General features: G+C 43.2%; 4 protein-coding genes across 4 annotated transcripts; 2 read left to right on the forward strand and 2 right to left on the reverse strand.

Annotated features, from left to right (window-relative positions):
* Window positions 1-16: 16 nt before the first annotated feature.
* LOC103861112 (methylthioalkylmalate synthase 2, chloroplastic) lies at window positions 17-2,711 on the reverse strand. Its single transcript, XM_009138817.3, has 10 exons — window positions 2,457-2,711; window positions 1,994-2,253; window positions 1,556-1,769; window positions 1,382-1,462; window positions 1,115-1,207; window positions 928-1,014; window positions 746-846; window positions 621-654; window positions 412-486; window positions 17-243 (listed from the first exon to the last, which is right to left on the reverse strand). Exons 1-10 carry the CDS (start codon window positions 2,532-2,534, stop codon window positions 118-120), a joined length of 1,149 nt encoding a protein of 382 aa, XP_009137065.2. The 5' UTR covers window positions 2,535-2,711; the 3' UTR covers window positions 17-117.
* A 9,288-nt stretch (window positions 2,712-11,999) lies between these two features.
* Window positions 12,000-14,431, forward strand: LOC103860540. The gene has a single exon (XM_009138152.3). It carries the CDS (start codon window positions 13,011-13,013, stop codon window positions 14,271-14,273), a length of 1,263 nt encoding a protein of 420 aa, XP_009136400.2. The 5' UTR covers window positions 12,000-13,010; the 3' UTR covers window positions 14,274-14,431.
* Window positions 14,432-14,482: 51 nt separating this feature from the next.
* On the forward strand, window positions 14,483-16,414 carry LOC103860543 (basic leucine zipper 43). The gene has a single exon (XM_009138153.3). It carries the CDS (start codon window positions 15,697-15,699, stop codon window positions 16,267-16,269), a length of 573 nt encoding a protein of 190 aa, XP_009136401.1. The 5' UTR covers window positions 14,483-15,696; the 3' UTR covers window positions 16,270-16,414.
* Window positions 16,312-17,046, reverse strand: LOC103861113. Its single transcript, XM_033286509.1, has 4 exons — window positions 16,960-17,046; window positions 16,803-16,897; window positions 16,672-16,726; window positions 16,312-16,589 (listed from the first exon to the last, which is right to left on the reverse strand). Exons 1-4 carry the CDS (start codon window positions 17,025-17,027, stop codon window positions 16,475-16,477), a joined length of 333 nt encoding a protein of 110 aa, XP_033142400.1. The 5' UTR covers window positions 17,028-17,046; the 3' UTR covers window positions 16,312-16,474.
* Window positions 17,047-22,072: the final 5,026 nt, after the last annotated feature.

The raw sequence follows: 22,072 nt of genomic DNA on the forward strand, positions 1-22,072 counted from the left end.
GTTGATTTACGCACAGTTTTTTAACTTCATACTGTTTTTATTCATTAAAACAACCGATTCATATCAAATGGAACCTTGATATTACAAGTGGTACTCAAACAAAACGTTTCACAGATTTTATACCACAGAAGAAATCTGTGAGATTGGTACATAGCCGTTAGTCTCTTCACCGGTAGTGCCGTTTAGTGATGAGACCTCATCACGACACGTTACTAAGGCCTTCAGATCATCATCCGTGATTCTCTGAACAGATTAACAAATCGAAACCATATAAGTGTGAGATATTATAATCAATTAGTATTTTAAATTTTGTCAAAAAAAAAGTATTTAAATTCTTATATCATATGTCTAATTTAAATTGTAACGCATATGTGCATGAGAAGATACAAAACTGCAAATAAAAAAAAGAACCTTTTTATGCTTGGTTAAGTCCCTGAACCTTGAGAAGATGTCGTTCAATTTCTCATCATCGAGCTCGTATCCCAACTGAGAATAGAAAATAAAGGCATACTGGTATACTTAATGTCAAATATTTATCTGTAAAAAGTGTAATCTTGAAAAATATATGCATGATGGTTGTATAACTACGCTCAAGGAAATCACAAGAAATACTGAAATACCTCTTTCAGCCGATCTTTCACAGCATGACGTCCGCTGCATATTTCCATTGTTGTTCATGTGGATAAATAAATAAATATTACCAAATAAAACGATATGTAAACTAAGAAGTATATAGAATCATTACCTAAGCTTTCCAAGAACAATGCTGGCACTTTGAGATTTTACAACCCCAACATCTTCTGGCGATAAGATCTCATATGTACTCCGATTTTTCAAGATTCCATCCTGCAAAATGTTTGAACAATTAATTTACATCATTCACATATTCTTTTCTTATGTCACATTTGATCATTTAATATATTGAACCTGGTGAATGCCGCTCTCATGAACAAAACAGTTGGCTCCCACTATGGGCTTATGTGGTTGAACATACAAGCCGGTATATTCTTGAACCTACTCAATAGTTTACATCTTTTCGTTAGTCAGATATTTATAAAGGCCCAAAAAATATAGCATGGTCCTTTTGCTCTCTCGAGTATATATAAACAGTTACCATTTGGCTAGTAGCCATAATTTGGCGTGTGTCTATTCTTGTGTAGACACCATCCATCAGATATTCTCCTCGACATTTCAAAGCCATCACGACCTACATAACAAAAAGATATTAATATTGATAATGATTGATGATCATGACGACTACTACGTACAACAATTCAATTCAAAACCAAAATATTGTAAATCGATTTACATCCACTAAATATTTTTTATCGAGAATGTTCTCATTTTTCCATTTCAATGTGGAACGCCTAGTATATATTACCTCTTCAAGCGGTGCATTCCCACTTCTTTCGCCTATTCCATTAACTGTTACTTCGACTTGTCGTGCTCCCGCACATACACCCTATATACATATATATGATGTAAACTAATTGTTCTATATGTATTTTATGTAGACATTTGTAATGAAGTGAAAGAGGCAGAATTAAGATAGTACGGCAATTGTGTTGGCGGTGGCAACACCAAGGTCGTTGTGACAATGAACACTGAAGATAACATCATCAATTCCAGGAGTATTTGCTTTGAGGTAGCTCACGAGTTCTCCGTATTCGTCTGGCATGTTGATTCCTACAGTGTCCGCGACGTTCACAGTGGTTGCACCAGCTTTTATCGATTCTCCTAGAATCTTGCATAGAAACTCCTTCTCCGACCTGCTTGATTTTAGTTAGACGCTAGTATTTTAAAAATATGTAAGACATAATCTAAAAATATGTAAGCCGCAAATTCCATAATCTGGTTGGAAAATACATTCAAATAACAAACTTTTTTCAAATTTAAAATGTATATTCTTGCCAAATATAAACGTTAACTTCAAAAATGCAAATATAACGTGTAATAAAATAGTCGAGATAGATTAGGGTTTTAAGACATGGACCTGCCGCCATCTTCGCAACCAAGTTGGACGTCAACGAAGCCTAAGCTTTTAGCAAACTTAACACTACTCGCGGCCATTTCGATGACTTCTTCTTTAGTCTTTTTCAACTTGTATTTCATGTGAATGTCACTAGTAGATGTGAATATGAGTATCTTAGGTCTTTTCGCGTATTTCACCGCCTCCCAGGCCGCCTCAATGTCTTCTGGTTTGCTACGTGCGATGGCGCATATCACTGGGACGTAACCTGTTGCTTCATCCACCTTAGCAAACACAAAGGTTCACATCGTCAACTATATAGTCTTTAATGGTACAATTTTGATAAGTTGTCCATTTGTGCGTGTTCTGTTTTGCGTAAAAACATGGTAATATTCGTTCCAACATTATTCAGTGTCCCATAAAAACATAATTTGGAATTTGAATATAAAAACTTTATATAATAAATTGAAGGAAATATAGAAACAACCTCGTTTCCCACGGTCTTGGCGATGGTTTTGACTGTTTCGAACTCTTCCTCAGAGGACACCGGAAAACCAACTTCCATGATGTCTACTCGGAGTTTTGCGAGCTGTCTAGCAATCTCAAGCTTCTGCGGTGGAGTAAGAGCTCCACCTGGAGCTTGTTCACCGTCACGGAGCGTCGTGTCGAATACACGCACGTAATTCTTGTCGGGAAGCTTGTGCGGTATGTACTCTGGCCACCTTTCCACGACGGGTTTGATGTAACATCCCGGGCCCGGCCCAAAAGGGAACTCAAGTGCAGGAGGCCCAAGAAGAAGAAACCCTAGACATAACCCCTCCCATTGCTTATAAAAGGAGAAGTTCCCCTAGGGTTCAGCCACAAGAGAGACAGCAAGCGAAGCCCTGCCCGAGCAGATCCCCGCCTCCGCCTCAAGCCGCCGCCGCTCCACCTCCGGCGAAGCCAGCCGCCAGCCGCCCGCGAAGCCCTAGCCGCCGCGACCGAGCCCCTAGCCGTCGCCTCCTTGATTCAGTTTCGTGCAAGCAACTGAGATCTGAACCCTAAAGGTAAACCTAAGATCTCTAGTTCTAAGTCATTGGAAATGACAGATCCTAAACCCCTCTCTCTCTTGTGTGAATCCAATTCTCTAACCAGATCTCGAGAAGTGACTGTTTCCCAAACCTAGATCTAGACCACTTCTGCAAAAAGCTAAGGTGAGGACTTGCTGTGAACTTGTCTCATGTTGAGTAATCAATGGGACTTAGTCCTTTGTTAATCAGATCTAGATCTTGTGTGTATGTGTGATATGTTATGTGATTGATCTTGTTTAGACGGTAGTACATGTTGAAGTGATAAGAACATAGGCATGTAGGGTGGTCAAGAAATGATGATAAGATGATGAGATGTGTTGTGAATGATAAGTGAAAGATGTAAGAATAAGTACGAATAAGGGATCATATAGAGAGTCTAAGGTTTGTAGGTGGGGTAAGTAGTCCACGCTAGGTATCCATAGGAGATGTGGCGAATCCACATGAATATGGAAGCACCCATAGGAGATGTGGCGAATCCACATGAATATGGGGTAGAAGCCTAGTGGGGGGCTACCCACTGAGGAAAAGAGGAAAAGAGGAAAAGAGGAAAAGATGAAAAGGATATGCATTGTAGGGTCTTTAGTTCATGTCGGGTAGTATGGAATTCTGTGTAATAGATCTTATTAGCTCATGACTTGTGATTGTTTGCTCTTCCTGAGCTGAGTTCGTGGGTTCCTAGAACCTGCCCTCACTGAGTATTGTGTACTCACCCCTCTTTTTACAGGTATGGCCGAGAGGGAGCGGGAGTAGATGTCCGTATGGTGCAAGTGTTTTCTCGAGTCTTTCATTTTGGATTCTTTTCTTTCAGCCATTTCTTCTTAAGTTTTATTCGACATTCAGTTTTTAGTTGAGTTCGGTTTTATGTAAGACAGTTTGAGTTTTAATAAGAGCTTTTTGAACGAAAAGGTTTGAGTTAAAGTATTTGATAAGGTTCATCGGGCCAAGGCCGTTACAATTGGTATCAGAGCGGGTTAAACCCACCCGGTGCTGTCCCGGGTGGGTAGGGAAGGGTCGGGTAGAAGTAGGAAAACCCGGGTTTCAAAAGAACTTCTTCCGAACGTCTTTCTAAGTATTTCAAAAAGGGTTTCAAAAAAAAAAAAAAAAAAAATGCACCACTCGGACGGAACTCCTAGCTCACTCGGTGGACAATAGAATTTGAGTAGAACCGTGGCTAATACTCCTTCACTTGTCAACAGGATGCCTCCCAAGAATGCCAGAGTTGCAAGGCCAGCAGCGGCCAACCTGAGAGCGACACGACGGGTCACCAGGTCCGCGTCTCAAGCCTCCAGCGAGGCAGAAAGCCGAAGAGGGGGCGCGCCTGAGAATGAGAACCCAGTGGAAATGCCGAACGTGGCGAATGCAGCGCTCCTGGCAGAACTGCAAAGATACCGCGACGCCTATGGGGGTCGTCTGCCCAATGGTGAAGCCGCCGCAGATGCGGGGGACAACCCCATACCACCTGGGGCGGCCCAGAATCCGCCACCACCGCCTCCACCCCCGGCAGCGCCTGCGGTGGTGCACGCCCCCGGACCCAACTACTGGGACATGCTGAGACACATGAAGAGTATGCAGACGGAGTTTTTCAATGGAAAGGCCGACGCGATTGTCGCGGATAATTGGAGACGTCAACTCGAGAGGAACTTCGCTTCTGCAAGGTGCCCACCGGAGTTCCGTAGGGACCTGGCTGCTCACTACCTTAAAGACGACGCACTAGTGTGGTGGGACGAAGTGGTCGAAAGGTCACACGGGATACGACTGACCTGGGATGATTTCCTGGAGGCATTCAATGGGAAGTACTTTCCCTTAGAAGCCATGGACGCGATGGAAAGCAAGTTTCAGGACATCCGTCAAGGGTCGAGGAATGTACGAGACTACGGGGACGAGTTCAACCGACTTCGGAGATTTGCGGGTCACTACCTGAGTGATCACGACTTAATCCGCCGTTTCCTCAAAGGTATGAGAGTGGAACTGAGGAATAGCTGCAACGTGAGGGACTATCGTGATGTCCATGAGCTGATTGAGAAAGCCGCAGAACAAGAATCAGGGCTCGAGGAAGAGCGAAAACAGAACCAGAACTCCCAGAACCGGGGTACCAAACGGCCCCGGGATGCACAACCCGCGGCTGAGCCTGCTCCGTTAAGGCCCGCATGTGAAAGGTGTGGACGATTCCATGCAGGGGAGTGCAGGATGGGAGCATGCTTCACCTGCGGCGAGCGCGGACATATAGCGAGGGATTGCCCGAAGGATAGACAAGGCCAACGCAGGCGCTGTTACCGCTGCGGCCAGGAGGGACATCTGGCGTGGGAGTGCCCAACACTCCAAAGAGGAAACGCGGAAGGGGCACAACCCCAACAGCAGGGGGCAAGCCGCAGGGGCAAGAGCGTACGCCGTCGAGGGTCGCGAAGGAGCCGAACCGATCGCGGGTACGTTTGATTTAACAATACGATTATGTTATATGAAAAGAACTGTAGTAGTCGTGTAGCTTAGCGTTAGTGTTGTGTAGGGTCTGTCGCGGTCGGAGGAGTGACAGCGTTCACTCTCTTCGACACCGGGGCAACTCACAGTTTTGTAAGCCCTAGACTTACGCGTGAGTGGGACTTTAAGGGGAACTTCAACACCATGGTGACGGGAGTCGAGACGGCAGGAACAGAGAAAATGGCCACGAGGGGTAGATATGAAGAAGTACCGGTGATCCTCGCAGGTGTGAACTTACCCGGAGACCTGCTGGAGTTAGAACTGGGGCGTTACGAGGTGATCTTGGGAATGGATTGGCTAGCACAACACAGAGCAGTGGTTGAGTGTGCCAAGGCATGCGTTAGGATTCCGCTTGATGGGAGGCAAATCGTGTACAGAGGAATGAGAACTAGGACCGGAATAACTGTGGTGTCGATGGCCCATGCTGAAGAAGCAATCCGGAAAGGAGGAGAAGCCTTTTTAGCCACTATTGAAATGGTGGGTGAGACCGAAGCGCCAGATCTGGGGAGTATCCCTGTAGCAGCAGAGTATGCCGATGTGTTCAAACCACTACGCGGACCCCCACCTCAACGAAATAACGCTTTTACGATTGAGCTAGAACCCGGAACCGCACCGGTTTCCAGGGCCCCCTACCGTTTGGCGCCTGCAGAGATGGCTGAACTGAAGAAACAACTGGAAGAACTAGTGGAAAAGGGATTCATACGTCCGAGTAGCTCGCCTTGGGGGGCGCCGGTACTCTTTGTAAAGAAGAAGGATGGGAGCCTCCGACTGTGCATCGACTACCGGGGATTGAACAAAGTTACCGTTAAAAATAAGTATCCCCTACCCCGTATAGACGAACTTATGGACCAGCTGGAGGGAGCCACTTGGTTCTCGAAGATAGACCTTGCTTCAGGTTATCACCAAATCCCTATTCACGAAGAAGATATTAGGAAGACAGCTTTTCGTACCCGGTACGGACACTACGAATTCGTAGTAATGCCCTTTGGACTGACGAACGCGCCGGCAGCATTCATGGGGCTAATGAATGATATTTTCAGAGATTATCTGGACCAGTGTGTGATTGTCTTCATCGACGATATCTTAATTTACTCCAAGAGCCGGGAGGACCACAGACGCCATTTGGGTATCGTACTGGACAAGTTAAGGGAGCATGGGTTATATGCTAAGCTTAGCAAGTGTAGTTTCTGGCAACGTAAGATTGGGTTTCTGGGTCATGTGATCTCCGAAGCAGGGATAGCGGTGGACCCCGAGAAGATCACCGCGATCACGAAATGGCCAACACCAAGTAACGCAACAGAAGTACGAAGTTTCCTCGGGTTGGCGGGATACTACCGCAAGTATGTTTTAGGGTTCGCCACAATAGCCAGGCCACTCACCCGCCTTACGGGCAAGGAGGTTAGGTTCGAATGGACAGAGGCGTGCGAGGAGGGATTCAAACAACTAAAGGACATGCTGACTAGAGCCCCAGTACTGGTCCTACCTAGACCAGGGGTGCCATTTGTGGTCTACACCGACGCCTCCGGGATCGGAGTGGGGTGCGTACTCATGCAGGAAGGAAAAGTGATCGCCTACGCGTCCAGACAACTGCGGAAACATGAGTCTAATTACCCGACACATGATTTAGAGCTAGCGGCAGTGGTATTCGCATTAAAAATCTGGAGATCGTACTTATATGGGGAGAAGGTACAAATTTTCACGGACCACCAGAGTTTGAAATATGTGTTCACTCAAGGAGATCTGAACCTACGGCAGCGCAGGTGGATGGAACTACTAGCAGATTACGATCTGGTCATCGATTATCACCCCGGGAAGGCAAACCTGGTGGCAGATGCCTTAAGCCGAAGGAAATCAGACATCTCCGGAGCAAGGGAAACTCAGGAACTTGCCACAGCCTTATCAAAACTGCACCTCTGTGCGACGACCGTGAACGAAGAGGGCGCCGGGTTAGAGGTTGTGGAACAAGCCGACCTGCTGAGTCGAATCAGTAAGGCCCAGGAAACGGACTCCACACTCCAAAAGATGGTCGACAAGGAGGTGAGCGGGTACCGTACGGCTGGGAATGGTACCATCCTGTTTAAAGGCCGAGTGTGCGTACCACAGGGAGGGAACTTGAGGGACGAACTACTGGCACAAGCTCATCAATCACGATTCGCAATTCACCCGGGACGGACAAAAATGTACCAAGATCTGAAGCGGTACTACCACTGGGAAGGAATGAAGAGAGATGTCGCTTTGTGGATAGCCCGGTGTCAGACCTGTCAGCTGGTTAAGGCGGAGCGCGGAGTTCCAGGCGGACTGTTGCAGGAGTTACCCTTACCACAATGGAAATGGGATATGGTGACAATGGATTTCGTCACAGGGCTACCGCGGACCACGAAAAACAAGGACGCTATATGGGTGATAGTAGACCGCCTGACAAAGACGGCTCATTTTCTACCTATACGAACCACCGATAAGACGGAGGACTTAGCACGCGAGTATCTGAACGTCATAGTGAAGTTACATGGGGTACCGGTGAGCATAGTATCTGACCGGGATCCGAAGTTTACTTCAACTTTCTGGCAGGCATTTCAAAGAGCATTGGGAACCAAGGTTCGCCTTAGCACCGCGTATCATCCACAGACGGATGGACAGTCCGAGAGGACCATCCAGACACTCGAGGATATGTTGAGGGCGAGTGTTTTGGAATGGGGGGGTAAATGGAGCGAATATCTACCGTTGGTGGAGTTCTCTTATAACAACAGCTACCATGCGAGCATCGAAATGTCCCCGTACGAAGCATTGTATGGGCGACCCTGTAGGACCCCCTTATGTTGGACCGAAGTGGGGGAGAAACGAGATATGACCCCCGAACTAGTTGGAGAAACGATCAAGCAAGTAGAACTCCTCAGAGACAGATTGAAAACGGCTCACGACCGCCAGAAGAGTTACGCCGACAAACACCGGAAGAGACTAGAGTTTGCGGTAGGGGATGAGGTGTACTTGAAAATGAGAACTTTTCGAGGGAATGACCCAAACCGAAAGTTGAAAAAGCTGAGACCCAGGTACATGGGTCCATACGTGATAAAGGAGAGGATCGGTGCAGTCGCGTATCGTCTGGTACTACCGCCGGAACTATCAGATTTCCATGACGTGTTTCACATCTCCGTGCTACGGAAGGTCATAAGAGAGCCTGAGCTGATCTTGCCGCACCCGCCTAAGGATGCGCAACGTAACTTGACCTTGGTTAGCAAACCCATAAAGATTATGGAGGAAAAGGAAGTAAATAACCGGGGACGAAAGGAAAAGATGGTTCTTGTACGATGGGAGAGGGATGGAATCCACGAGGATGTGTGGGAACATGAGTCGCACTTGAGGGCTAACTACCCCGAGATCCTTGGAAACGCGGAGCGGGACCAGGAGGAGGTCCAGAATTCGGGGACGAATCCTTTTCTAGTGGGGGAGAATTGTAACATCCCGGGCCCGGCCCAAAAGGGAACTCAAGTGCAGGAGGCCCAAGAAGAAGAAACCCTAGACATAACCCCTCCCATTGCTTATAAAAGGAGAAGTTTCCCTAGGGTTCAGCCACAAGAGAGACAGCAAGCGAAGCCCTGCCCGAGCAGAACCCCGCCTCCGCCTCAAGCCGCCGCCGCTCCACCTCCGGCGAAGCCAGCCGCCAGCCGCCCGCGAAGCCCTAGCCGCCGCGACCGAGCCCCTAGCCGTCGCCTCCTTGATTCAGTTTCGTGCAAGCAACTGAGATCTGAACCCTAAAGGTAAACCTAAGATCTCTAGTTCTAAGTCATTGGAAATGACAGATCCTAAACCCCTCTCTCTCTTGTGTGAATCCAATTCTCTAACCAGATCTCGAGAAGTGACTGTTTCCCAAACCTAGATCTAGACCCACTTCTGCAAAAGCTAAGGTGAGGACTTGCTGTGAACTTGTCTCATGTTGAGTAATCAATGGGACTTAGTCCTTTGTTAATCAGATCTAGATCTTGTGTGTATGTGTGATATGTTATGTGATTGATCTTGTTTAGACGGTAGTACATGTTGAAGTGATAAGAACATAGGCATGTAGGGTGGTCAAGAAATGATGATAAGATGATGAGATGTGTTGTGAATGATAAGTGAAAGATGTAAGAATAAGTACGAATAAGGGATCATATAGAGAGTCTAAGGTTTGTAGGTGGGGTAAGTAGTCCACGCTAGGTATCCATAGGAGATGTGGCGAATCCACATGAATATGGAAGCACCCATAGGAGATGTGGCGAATCCACATGAATATGGGGTAGAAGCCTAGTGGGGGGCTACCCACTGAGGAAAAGAGGAAAAGAGGAAAAGAGGAAAAGATGAAAAGGATATGCATTGTAGGGTCTTTAGTTCATGTCGGGTAGTATGGGATTCTGTGTAATAGATCTTATTAGCTCATGACTTGTGATTGTTTGCTCTTCCTGAGCTGAGTTCGTGGGTTCCTAGAACCTGCCCTCACTGAGTATTGTGTACTCACCCCTCTTTTTACAGGTATGGCCGAGAGGGAGCGGGAGTAGATGTCCGTATGGTGCAAGTGTTTTCTCGAGTCTTTCATTTTGGATTCTTTTCTTTCAGCCATTTCTTCTTAAGTTTTATTCGACATTCAGTTTTTAGTTGAGTTCGGTTTTATGTAAGACAGTTTGAGTTTTAATAAGAGCTTTTTGAACGAAAAGGTTTGAGTTAAAGTATTTGATAAGGTTCATCGGGCCAAGGCCGTTACATTTGAGGTCACTCGCACTAGTACCCCCCATTTTAGACACTGGGGAGCAACATGAGATAGACAAGGATGACTTGTTGTACGGACGATTCAGGCGTAGAGAGGGCAAGGAAGATCTAAAAGGTAAGCCTGATCGGACAACTACAGTGAAACCGGTGGTGGGGATCATTGTGGGACATGTCAGAAGTGACGAAGCCATAACAATAGAGTACGTAGAAGAGAAGAACAGATATCTTTCGAATTTGATTTGAGGATAGATTATGAGGAAATTGTATTGCAATGAGATGGAGAACATGTTCAACATAATATATGTACATTTATAGGTAAAATATTATTGTATGGAACCTTAAAAGTTTTATGGTTACTAATTAGAAACATTTAATTTAATGGCGTGTTGGCTTAAGCTTGACATTAGTATCATATTATTTTTATCACTATTATTTTATGGTTTACGACATTTTAGTTAGGAGTGTCCTTTTCTAGAAATAGTTGATATTGATGTTAAGTAAATGCTAGTTAACAACCTAATATTATAAGAGTGTTCTAAAGTTAGCGTTATGACATTCTGTTGTAAAGGAATACAACGAACGCAAAATTGTAAGCTTTCTGTTAATTTTGCTTTCCTCTTTTATATAGTTTGATGTGAATACAATTATAAATAAATATAAAATGGTATGCATACTTATATAAATTATACTCCATCTGTATAGTTTGAATTTTAAATTACAATAATTTTGAATATAAATACGAGGAAAACACTCATAATATTGTTTACAAATGGGAGTAGGAACAATGTATTTTATTAAAATGACACGAATATTTTTAATAAATACGTGGTTGGAAAAATGATTGATATCTTCATACTTCGTAGTAATCAATAAAAGAGGACATATAAATCACGTGGTATGCACCTCCAAGTAGGTGACATATCACAAATGCTATTCTCTGTGAATGAGCACAATTGTAATTAGTCTAGCAGAAGGGTTTCTAGTAACTATTTCTTCAGAAATAGTAACATTTTTCTTCTTATTGAGACGATGATGCTCTCTGCCCTATAGGTAGAACAAAAAAAAGTAGAATTATTTTAGTCTCTCTTTTCTCGACACGTGCAGTTCTTATCTTAGTATATTAAAAATATGCCAGTCCAGTCGCCATAGAAAAATTGGACGAAATTTGTAATTCTTTCAAAATTACTTGACCATTCGATATCAAGGAAATGATCTAGAATATCACCTTTTTGCATCTCAAATTTCATTTTGCATGTCATAGTTATAATTTTTTGTATTTTCGACTTTAGTTCTTACTTAGTAACAGAAGAGATTACCGTCACGTGTATATATGTTGCATAGGTAGGTGGTGAGGTGCATAATTTCAGTCGCACAATTATCCAAATGCTGTCGAGTGGAGTTGCGTAACATAATATTACTTTCAGTGGAAAACACACAAAAGCCTGCAAAGAACTACGGAACATAGAAAACTTTTCAAGTATAACTCCGGAACTCAGTTAACCAAATACTTTTTGAAATTGGATTTCAATGGCAAAGAGTATAAGCTCCAAAAGAAACAGTTATGCCCGACTGGGAGAACCGGCCATAAATAACTTATAACAGGGACGCCAAGAGCTAAAACACATGAGTACATAGGATAATATTTCGATCCATCTAAAACAATAACATACAAGCTCTAGCTAGAAGTTCTACATCTGATCATAAATCGTTTTTTTTTTGGTTATGCTATTTCGATATGGTTATCTAAACCATTTCAAATTTAATTAATAAAATGGCCAAAATTGATGTCAGAAAAAAAAAACATACAAGCTGATAATTTAGTTGTACATACATATATGTACGCGTTGCACAATATCAAAGACAACATTATTAAAAATCTGAATCTGATTTTAATCAGTTTACGAGTAATTTACTTCTATATTGTAAAAGGTCAAAATTTAAAATTCTATCGCAACTCTCTTCTATAGTTTTTTTTTTCTTTTGAATTAACATGGAGTATCATAAACCTATGTAAGAGCTCAAACTAATCTTCAACTAAAAATATGGCCCATAGATAGATTTTTTCTCCGGATATTTAAATGGACTGATAGGAAGGATCGATATCTACGTGAGAATCTAGAATAATGGGTGATTTAGTTTCGCGCGACAGATGGATCGAACCTAAAACGTGTTTGCATCCAAGTATTTCTCTTACCACCCGACCACAAGGTCCGGGACCTCTTCTTCTTGTAGCATTGCAATTGAATTAGACATCGGTCTAGAAATATTCAACAGAGAGCAAAGGAAGCAATGGTAGCGCTTCAGGAATTTCAATCTAATGGCTCCTGGTGAGTGGTGACCGTTGTTTGCTGCGCAAGGTTGGTGTGAGAAGATCAATATGTATTGATATCATTGACTTAACAGTTTATGTAGTCAAGGGGAAAAAAAATTATAATATTTTTATTCACAAAAGAAGAACGAAAATCCTGAGCACCTCAGGAACGATTTTTTGGTATTTGATTATTAATGCAACAACCCAAGTTTGAGTATTAAATGTTTGATGTGAGTATTGGTAGAAACAAGAATTAGTACATACAGATAGAAGTACGGCCCAATACAGTCAAAGTTTTACAGCGTAGCGATATAAAGGCCCGTTAAAGTACGGCCCAATATATAGTCAAAGTCTTTATTACACAATTTTTTTAAAAAATAAATAGCGAAAAGGTTGCTCATTCTAAAACAACGAGAGGAGAAAGCGAGAGAGAGAGAAGGCGGAAGAAATGGCGGAGATGTCTTACCTTCAGATCCACGACGCAAACGATGCCGTTTTGAACCATTTTAACCGTAACCTCCACCAACGCCGTCAACACCACCAATCGCTCTCCCAGATCCTCGATTCGCTTCCTCACTGGGTCCAATCCGACGACGACGTCGATCTCTACGTCTCTCAATCCGAACTCGACGTCTCGGCCGCCGTAGGTCTTGATCTGCTCGAGAGGCGAAGCTTCGTCATGGATTTGTTCCACCAGCGCGTTGAGCAATCTCAGGTAAGCCCGCTTGGTGGCGATTACGAGAGTGCGGGTTCAGATTCTGGTTTCGGTGTGGTAGAGGGAGATCGCGACATGCGCGGGGGTAGTTTGGGACTTGATTTCGGGTTAGGGTTAGGATCCGGTAGAGGCTTTGTTGATTGTGATGATGATGATGATGAAGACGATTTGTTTGATGGGATTAGATACTTAGGAATGGATTCTGGTGATGTTATAGTTACTGTTGAATCTGGTTTTGATTCTGATGTTGAAGAAGATGATCCAGAGAAGGAGATCTGGGGAGTTGATTTGAATGAAGAAGATGAGTATGTGAATGATGATGATGATGATGATGATGATGATGATGATGAGGATGAGGATGATAGTGTGACAATCCCTCTTTGTTGGGATTCGCTTAATTTGGAAGACAATGAGGAGGAGTTCGAGTGGGAAGAAGTTGATGATGGTGATGAGAGGGAGGTTTCAGCAGAAGGTGATGATAACAACTCTGTTTCAGTCTCCGTCTCTGCTACAATCTCTCAAGAAGATTTAGCAATAGGTGAGAGGAGAGGGTATCTAGGGTGGGAAGTTTTGTTGAACTCTCGTAGTCTCGAGTTTAACCTAGACGACGCAGAAAGCAACATGGAGTTATACATTGGTGGCGATATTGATCAACAAGAAGACGATGAGGATTATCTTCATACGACGGAGTATGAGATGTTGTTTGAGGCTGAGATCTCATCTGGTCTTGGTAAGCCTCCAGCTTCCAAATCATTCATAAAGAATCTCAAAGTCTCTCCTTTGACCAAAGAGGATGTTACGGAGGAGAACGATGGTGATGCAATGTGTTGCGCGGTATGCAGAGAAGAGATGAGTGTTGGGAATGAGGTTGCAGAGTTGCCTTGTAGACACAAGTACCATGGTGAATGTATTGTTCCATGGCTTGGGATTAGGAACACGTGTCCGGTTTGTCGTTTTGAGTTGCCTTCAGATGAGACTGAGCAGAGCCGGTTTTGAATACCCCTGAAAAATTAGGGTTTACTGTAGAAGAAGATGATGTTGACTTTGTTTGTGATTAATAACATGATAAGCTGACTTGTGTTGTGTTTGGTCTAAGAAAATACATTGCTTATATTTGCAAATTTTTATAAAATATATGAGAATTTCTTACAAAACTTGCATATTTTCATATATTAACTTGCACTGCAGATAAAAGTTTATATACTAAGAACTTAATATCATAAACTTTTAGAATATTCTGTGCTCTGTATTCAACGATCCTGACTGCGACCTTGATAGAGCTTCAATGGTTTCAGACGAAACTTGCAGAAAAGAGTATCACTGTCCGTTTCTGGAAACAAGACATTGCCTCTCCGTAACGCTAACGTACATTTTGATACACACTTTGAAAGCTGTTAAGCATCATTCTCTCTCTGGTTTCTGCTTTAATTAACCTTGAAATTCAAGTTTATCCACTTAATCTCGGTCTGGAAACAATGCATTAATTAACATCTTTGACTTTATAGTCACGTGTTTACTATCGGCATTCTTTTCTTCTATATTGTGTTACGAAAATGGGATAAAATCATTAACTTAACAAAACTCGCATTATCTCTGTTCAAGTAGGTACGCCACTTTGATTAATTTACGCTAGTGGTACATCAACTTGAATCGTTTACCATTTTCTTTTTGTATGCTTTTAAAGAAATTATAAGAGTCCTAGGATTTTCTAAATTGACGAATAGATTTGAAAAATTAGAATCGTCAGTGAAAACAGCCAAGTACGTGCAAGTTAGTATCCACCGACCAACTTCACCGTGAAGTCCTATTGGTAAAATACTGATGACACAAACAATGTATTACACACTAACATGTCAGATCCACACGTAATGAGATATTAAATATTTGCAAAGAACAAAAGCGAAACATAACAGATAAAATGAATTGAAACACAAAAGAATTCACAAGAAAGCTTCATATATATATGACATTGTTAGAAAAAAACGGAGAAAGTGTCACCATTCGAAAATGAACTTCTTTATCTATGGTAAACCCTTGGTAAATAAAGATTAAAAGGACGTAAAAATAAAACTTATCTTAAGAAACAAGAACCCATAAGAAGTTATCAAACATTGACAGAGATGTTGACATAAATGAGATTTTGTCAAAAAGTATCACTAGTAATAGTTTAGTTAGTGGAGCAGAGTTTCTAAAGCTAAAAAAGAAATCCACAACAAATGTAAATACAATTGTCTTCATGCAAGTTAATTAGTCATTAAATAGCATTCAACACCTTAAATTATAAGCCTACACTAATCTTTATATTTCTTATTTCTCATCTATTGTTTAGACTATCTCTCCATCCACTCTCTCTCTCTCTCTCTCTCTCTCTCTCTCTCTCTCTCTCTATTGGTGTTTCTGATTCCTGCATCAATTTTTGATGATAGCATATCCAAAACAATACATGGAGTCTTCTAGTGTCCATCGCTCTCACCATTGTTTCGATATATTCGAAGGAATGCCGCCACAAGACGATCACTTCAACTCGACATTCCTACCAAACGCTAACTTCCTTGTCCCATCGCAGTCACCAAACTTATCAACACGAAGCAACAACCGCTTTCACTTAGACCCAAACGGAGAACACGTTTACGAGGGTCTGGTTCCAGACGAGAGAAGGGCGAAAAGAATGGTCTCAAACCGAGAATCAGCGAGAAGGTCGCGTATGCGGAAGAAGAAGCAGATAGAAGAGCTGCAGCAACAAGTGGAACAGCTCATGATCTTGAACCATAACTTGTCCGAGAAAGTCATCAACTTGCTGGAGAGCAACCACCAGATCCTGCAAGAGAACTCGCAGCTGAAGGAGAAAGTCTCTTCTTTTCAATTGCTCATGGCGGAAATGCTGATACCGGTGAGAAATGTGGATGGCGGCAGCATCAATGACCGTAATCTGAATCATCATCATCTCAGAGGAGAGGCTTCGAGCCGAACCAACACTTTCTTTGGTAGGTAAACAAACAAAAAAAGTTTCATGTTCTTGGTGTTGCTAAGTCAGTAAGTAATACTATGATTAACCATTATATGTAATGTGACTACTACTACTACTACTACACTAGTGATAGCTTGCATACATATGTATATAATATAGTTAACAACAATGGTATCACATTCTTGGTCAAATGAAGCAAAACAAACATTGTTACTTGCCTACTACTACATCAACAACTCTTCTTCTCAGAGACAATAGCTCCATTGGGAACTAAACCAATCTCTACACTCTCTTGTTGTGCAAATGAAACACACGGGTCTGCATAGAAACGAGTGCAAGGCCACCTGAAAGTTTTATAGCCAATTAAACCCCAAAGATATTATCCATAACTAAAAAAAACACAATTGTACATCTATTGATGCTTACTTGCTAGACAGAATGGTTTCACCACCAATTGTCGCTCTCCCCTCGTACAAATTCACTAAGAAAGAAAACAAAACAAGACTTGAAAGATCAAAACTTTTCATGTAAAGGAAGGCAATTGAGACGAACCGAACCTGCATTGGGATAGAAATGCTTGGCGAGGATCCACTGCTTGAACTCAGATTCGTACTTTTTGTACTTATCAGCATACTCTTTGCTATCCAGATACCTAAACAATCGATTTTAGGTTTTCAATTAAAAGGTTATTCACGATAATGCAATCGAAATTACTTGAAACAAGGTGGTTCTTCGACGGTTTCATCGAACGCTACACCGTTGCTGTTCGCGGCGACGCTCATCTGCAATAGAACCGGAGTTTATTATACAGATCGTGCAAGTAAGTGAGAGAGAGAGAGTAGTGAGTACTGACCGTAGCTGGTGGTGGAGAGTTGATTGGAATTGGTGGTGGCTGGTGATGCTCGGAGTGTTGCGGCGGAATCGCTGTAGATGTCGCACTCTCTATTGGTTTATATATAGAAATTGAATTACATTTGGTTTAGTCTATTGTATATATTACATCCGGTTTGTTCCGGTTAGCTAAACAGCTCAAGTGTATATAGTGACTCATTTGGTCACACGTTAATGTTAACAGAAAGTATTCATATTTTGTCTTCTTCCTTCTCTCATGAGCTCACCTTTTCTCCATGTTTGCTTGAGGAAGAAGTCCCCTTTTCTGTTCATCTGAGTTACTGAAATGGTATCAGAGCGTTGAGCACAGCTCAACATCGTTTTCTCCTTTCGTTTTCGGTTCGATCGAGCTCCGTTTTAGGTTTTCTCACCTTCGGTTTGGTTCGCTCGTCCTCTGTCTTCTGGGTTTTCGTTTTGGATCGTCGTTCTTGTTCCGATGGTGGTTAATCTCCGTCGCAGTCGCCGTTCCGGTCGTTTTACACGTGCTGGTAGCTCGAATCCTCTCCCTGGTAGCTCCGCTTCTCCTCAGGAAGCCGTTGTAGCTCCAAATCTCGGAGATTCGTTTGCTCTCGCCGCCGTGATGAACCCTGACAACGTTCACTCTCCGCTGTTTCTCCATCACGCCGACCATCCAGGCTTGCAGATTGTTTCCGTACAGCTCGATGGATCTAACTACACTCAATGGTGTTCTGCCATGAAGATCGCCCTTGATGCGAAGAACAAGATTGCCTTTGTCGATGGCTCTCTGCCTCGTCCTGATTTGGCTAATCCTTTGCTACGCATCTGGTCTCGCTGTAACAGCATGGTAAAGTCCTGGTTACTTAACTCTGTTACTAAGCAGATCTACGGTAGTATCTTATCATTTGATGATGCCACTGAGATTTGGGATGACTTGCACAATCGTTTTCACAAGACCAACTTACCTCGCACCTTTCAGCTGATACAACAGATTCAAGACCTTCGTCAAGGTTCTATGGATCTTTCTGGTTACTACACAACCCTCAAAACCTTATGGGACAACCTTGATGGTGCTGAACCCTCTGAGATGTGTTTGTGCTGTAACACTTTTAACTGTGTCAGTCAGCGTTCTGCTAGGGCGAAGGTCGAGAGGGGCCGCATCATAAAGTTCTTATCTGGCTTGAATGAGAAGTACTCTATCATTCGCAGTCAAATCATTATGAAGAAGCCCTTACCTGATCTTGCTGAGATTTGCAACATCCTTGATCAAGATGACAGTCAGCGCCAGTTCAACTCTGTGATTGCTCCTACTGCATTCCATGTTAGTCACGACACTACTCAGTCCTCTGCACTGACCTCGTCTGCTAGCACAGCCCCTCCTAGTGACCTCAACAACTCACAGGCTGGAGTTTTGAATGCATTTCACAAGAAATCAAGCGCCATCTGTTCTCACTGTGGCAACACTGGTCATGTTATCGACCGTTGCTACAAGTTACATGGTTACCCTGTTGGTTGGAAGAAAGGGAAACCAACCTATGATAAATCCAAATCCACTGCAGTAGCAGCCAGTGTCTCCGCTCAGCCTTCTCCTGTCTCTGGCTTGGATAATCTCGTTGGTCAACTGAACAAGGATCAGATACAGAACTTCATTGCTTACTTCAGCTCTCAGCTCCAAACTTTTGAATCAGCTTCTGTATCTGCAGTCCAACAGCATGACCCGTCTGGTATTTCATTCTCATCTTCCACATTTCGTTTTGTTGGTCTTTTGAGCTTTGCTAACTGCGTTACTGATCAACAAACGTGGATCATTGATTCTGGTGCTACTCATCACGTTTCTCATGATCGTAGCTCCTTTACTCTTCTTGACACATCTGTACATCCCCTTGTGAATCTTCCTAATGGTTCCTCCATTAAAGTTGGTGGAGTAGGGAAGATCGTGCTTACTAAAAGTCTGACCTTGGAGAATGTTCTCTTTATTCCAGAATTCCGTTTGAATCTGATGAGTATCAGCTGCTTAACTTCAGATCTTGGTGCTCGTGTGATCTTTGACTCTGGATTGTTTGAAATACAGGATCCTTCCAGGGGGTCGATGATTGGCAGAGGTAGAAGGACCGCAAACTTGTATGTTCTGGATCTTGAAGCTGCAGGATCTCCAGTTTTGGACGCTTCTCTTTTTCATTCAAATGCTGTTGTTGATGCCGCTGTTTGGCATCAACGGTTTGGTCATACTTCTTTTAAACGACTTGAACTTCTCAGTGATGTACTTGGATTTTCGAAAGCTAAGAATAAAGGATCTTTGCATTGTGATATTTGTCATCGTGCTAAACAAAAGAAGCTTTCATATACCTTAAATCCCAAGCTACGTGCTCATCCTTTTGACTTACTTCATATTGACGTCTGGGGTCCCTTCTCCGAGCAAACTTCAGAAGGTTACCGTTACTTCCTCACCATAGTCGATGATCATACGAGAGTCACTTGGGTCTATCTTCTCAGATTGAAAAGTGACGTTCTTACAGTATTTCCAGACTTCATTCAAATGGTTGAGACCCAGTATTCTGCGCGGGTTAAATCAGTACGTTCGGACAACGCACCTGAATTACGTTTTGATGCTTTATACAAAGCCAAAGGCATCATCTCATATCATTCTTGTGCGGAAACTCCTCAGCAGAACTCTGTCGTTGAAAGAAAGCACCAACACATTCTTAATGTTGCTCGGGCACTGATGTTTCAATCAGGTGTTCCATTGAGCTTATGGGGAGACTGCGTTCTCACTTCAGTCTTTCTCATTAATCGAACGCCCTCTCAAGTCATTTCCAACAAGACTCCATATGAGATGCTTACTAACAAGGTTCCTGATTACTCTCACCTCAAGACATTTGGATGCCTCTGTTATGCAAGCACTTCTCCTAAACAACGCCACAAATTTCAGGACAGAGCCCGTGCGTGTGTATTCCTCGGTTATCCTTCGGGCTACAAGGGTTATAAACTTCTTGATCTGGAGAACAACAATGTTCTTATTTCACGAAATGTGGTATTTCATGAGACATTGTTTCCTTATCTCAAACCGTCTCTACCTACTGGTTATACGGATTTCTTTCCGCGGCTCTCTGTACCTACAGAATCATCAGCACCTGCTTCTTGTTCTACTCCTCCGGTGATTCCTCGTGAGGTATCTGTTCCAACAAAACGGGTTTCCAAACCACCGCGTCATCTTCAGGATTATCACTGCTCCTCTGTCGTGTTGTCAACAGAACATCCTATCTCTCATGTTCTGTCTTATGATGCTCTCTCTGATCCGTATATGATCTTCATCAATGCATTAAATAGCATCCCTGAACCCTCTTCCTACGCACAAGCTTGCAAACTTAAAGAGTGGTGTGATGCAATGGGCATTGAGATTACTGCTCTTGAAGATAATCGCACTTGGATTGTGTGTTCTCTTCCTGCAGGCAAGAAGGCAGTAGGGTGTAAGTGGGTTTACAAGATCAAACTCAATGCCGATGGTACTCTTGAAAGATATAAAGCACGTCTCGTCGCTAAAGGCTACACTCAACAAGAAGGCTTGGATTATGTTGAGACCTTTTCCCCTGTGGCTAAGCTAGCCACTGTGAAACTTCTCATTGCTGTTGCAGCTGCAAAGGGTTGGTCTCTCACCCAACTCGACATCTCTAATGCCTTCCTCAATGGAGACTTAGAAGAGGAGATATACATGACTCTCCCACCTGGCTACTCTCCAAGACAGGGGGAATCTTTCCCACCAAATGCAGTTTGTAAACTCAAGAAATCCCTTTACGGACTTAAACAAGCCTCCCGTCAGTGGTTTCTGAAATTTTCTGCATCTTTACATCAGTTGGGTTTCAAAACTTCCTCTGGCGATCATACTCTCTTCATCAAACACTCCGGCAACGTTTATATGGCTGTATTAGTCTACGTGGACGACATAATAATCACCAGTAGTTGTGATCATGCCACTGAATTGTTGAAGAAAGCTCTTGAAGCTTCTTTCAAACTCAGAGATTTGGGAACACTTCGTTACTTCTTGGGGCTCGAAATAGCTCGTTCCTCTGCTGGGATTACTCTGTGTCAAAGGAAGTACATTTTGGATCTTCTAACAGAAACGGGTCTCCTAGGTTGCAAGCCAGCCTCTATTCCTATGGATCCTAGTGTCAAGCTTTCTTTTGAAGATGGTGATCCCTTGGAAAACCCTGAAGTGTATCGTCGGCTGATTGGGAAGCTCCTTTACTTGACATTTACCCGACCTGACATCACGTTTGCAGTTCATCGGTTATGTCAGTTCACTGCGCTTCCCCGTGTTCCTCATCTCCACGCAGCCTACAAGGTTCTTCACTATCTCAAAGGAACAGTTGGTCAAGGACTTTTCTACTCTGCCAGTTCTGATCTGCGTCTCTCTGCATTTGCTGACGCCTCTTGGAGTTCTTGTCCCGATTCTCGTCGCAGCATTTCAGGTCTGTGTATCTTTGTTGGCTCTGCACTCATTACTTGGAAGTCAAACAAACAGGACACAGTCTCATGTTCATCTGCGGAATCCGAGTATCGTGCCATGTCTGAAGCTGTGCGCGAAATGATATGGTTTCGTAATCTCCTTGAAGATCTCTGGATTACTAGTCTTGGCCCTGCTCCTCTCTATTGTGACAACACCGCAGCCATCCATATTGCGAACAATGCCGTATTCCATGAACGGACAAAACACGTTGAACGTGATTGTCATGTAGTTCGTGAACGTGTTGTCTCAGGCATGATCAAGACGCTTCATGTTCGTTCAGAGAACCAGCTGGCCGACATTCTGACTAAACCCTTATATCCGAGTCCCTTCCGACATATCTTAAGCAAGATGGAGTTCATCAATATCTTCGCTCCATCTTGAGGGGGAATATTGGTTTATATATAGAAATTGAATTACATTTGGTTTAGTCTATTGTATATATTACATCCGGTTTGTTCCGGTTAGCTAAACAGC

The sequence above is a fragment of the Brassica rapa genome, chromosome A03, assembly GCF_000309985.2.
Source record: "Brassica rapa cultivar Chiifu-401-42 chromosome A03, CAAS_Brap_v3.01, whole genome shotgun sequence".
Classification (NCBI taxonomy): domain Eukaryota; kingdom Viridiplantae; phylum Streptophyta; class Magnoliopsida; order Brassicales; family Brassicaceae; genus Brassica; species Brassica rapa.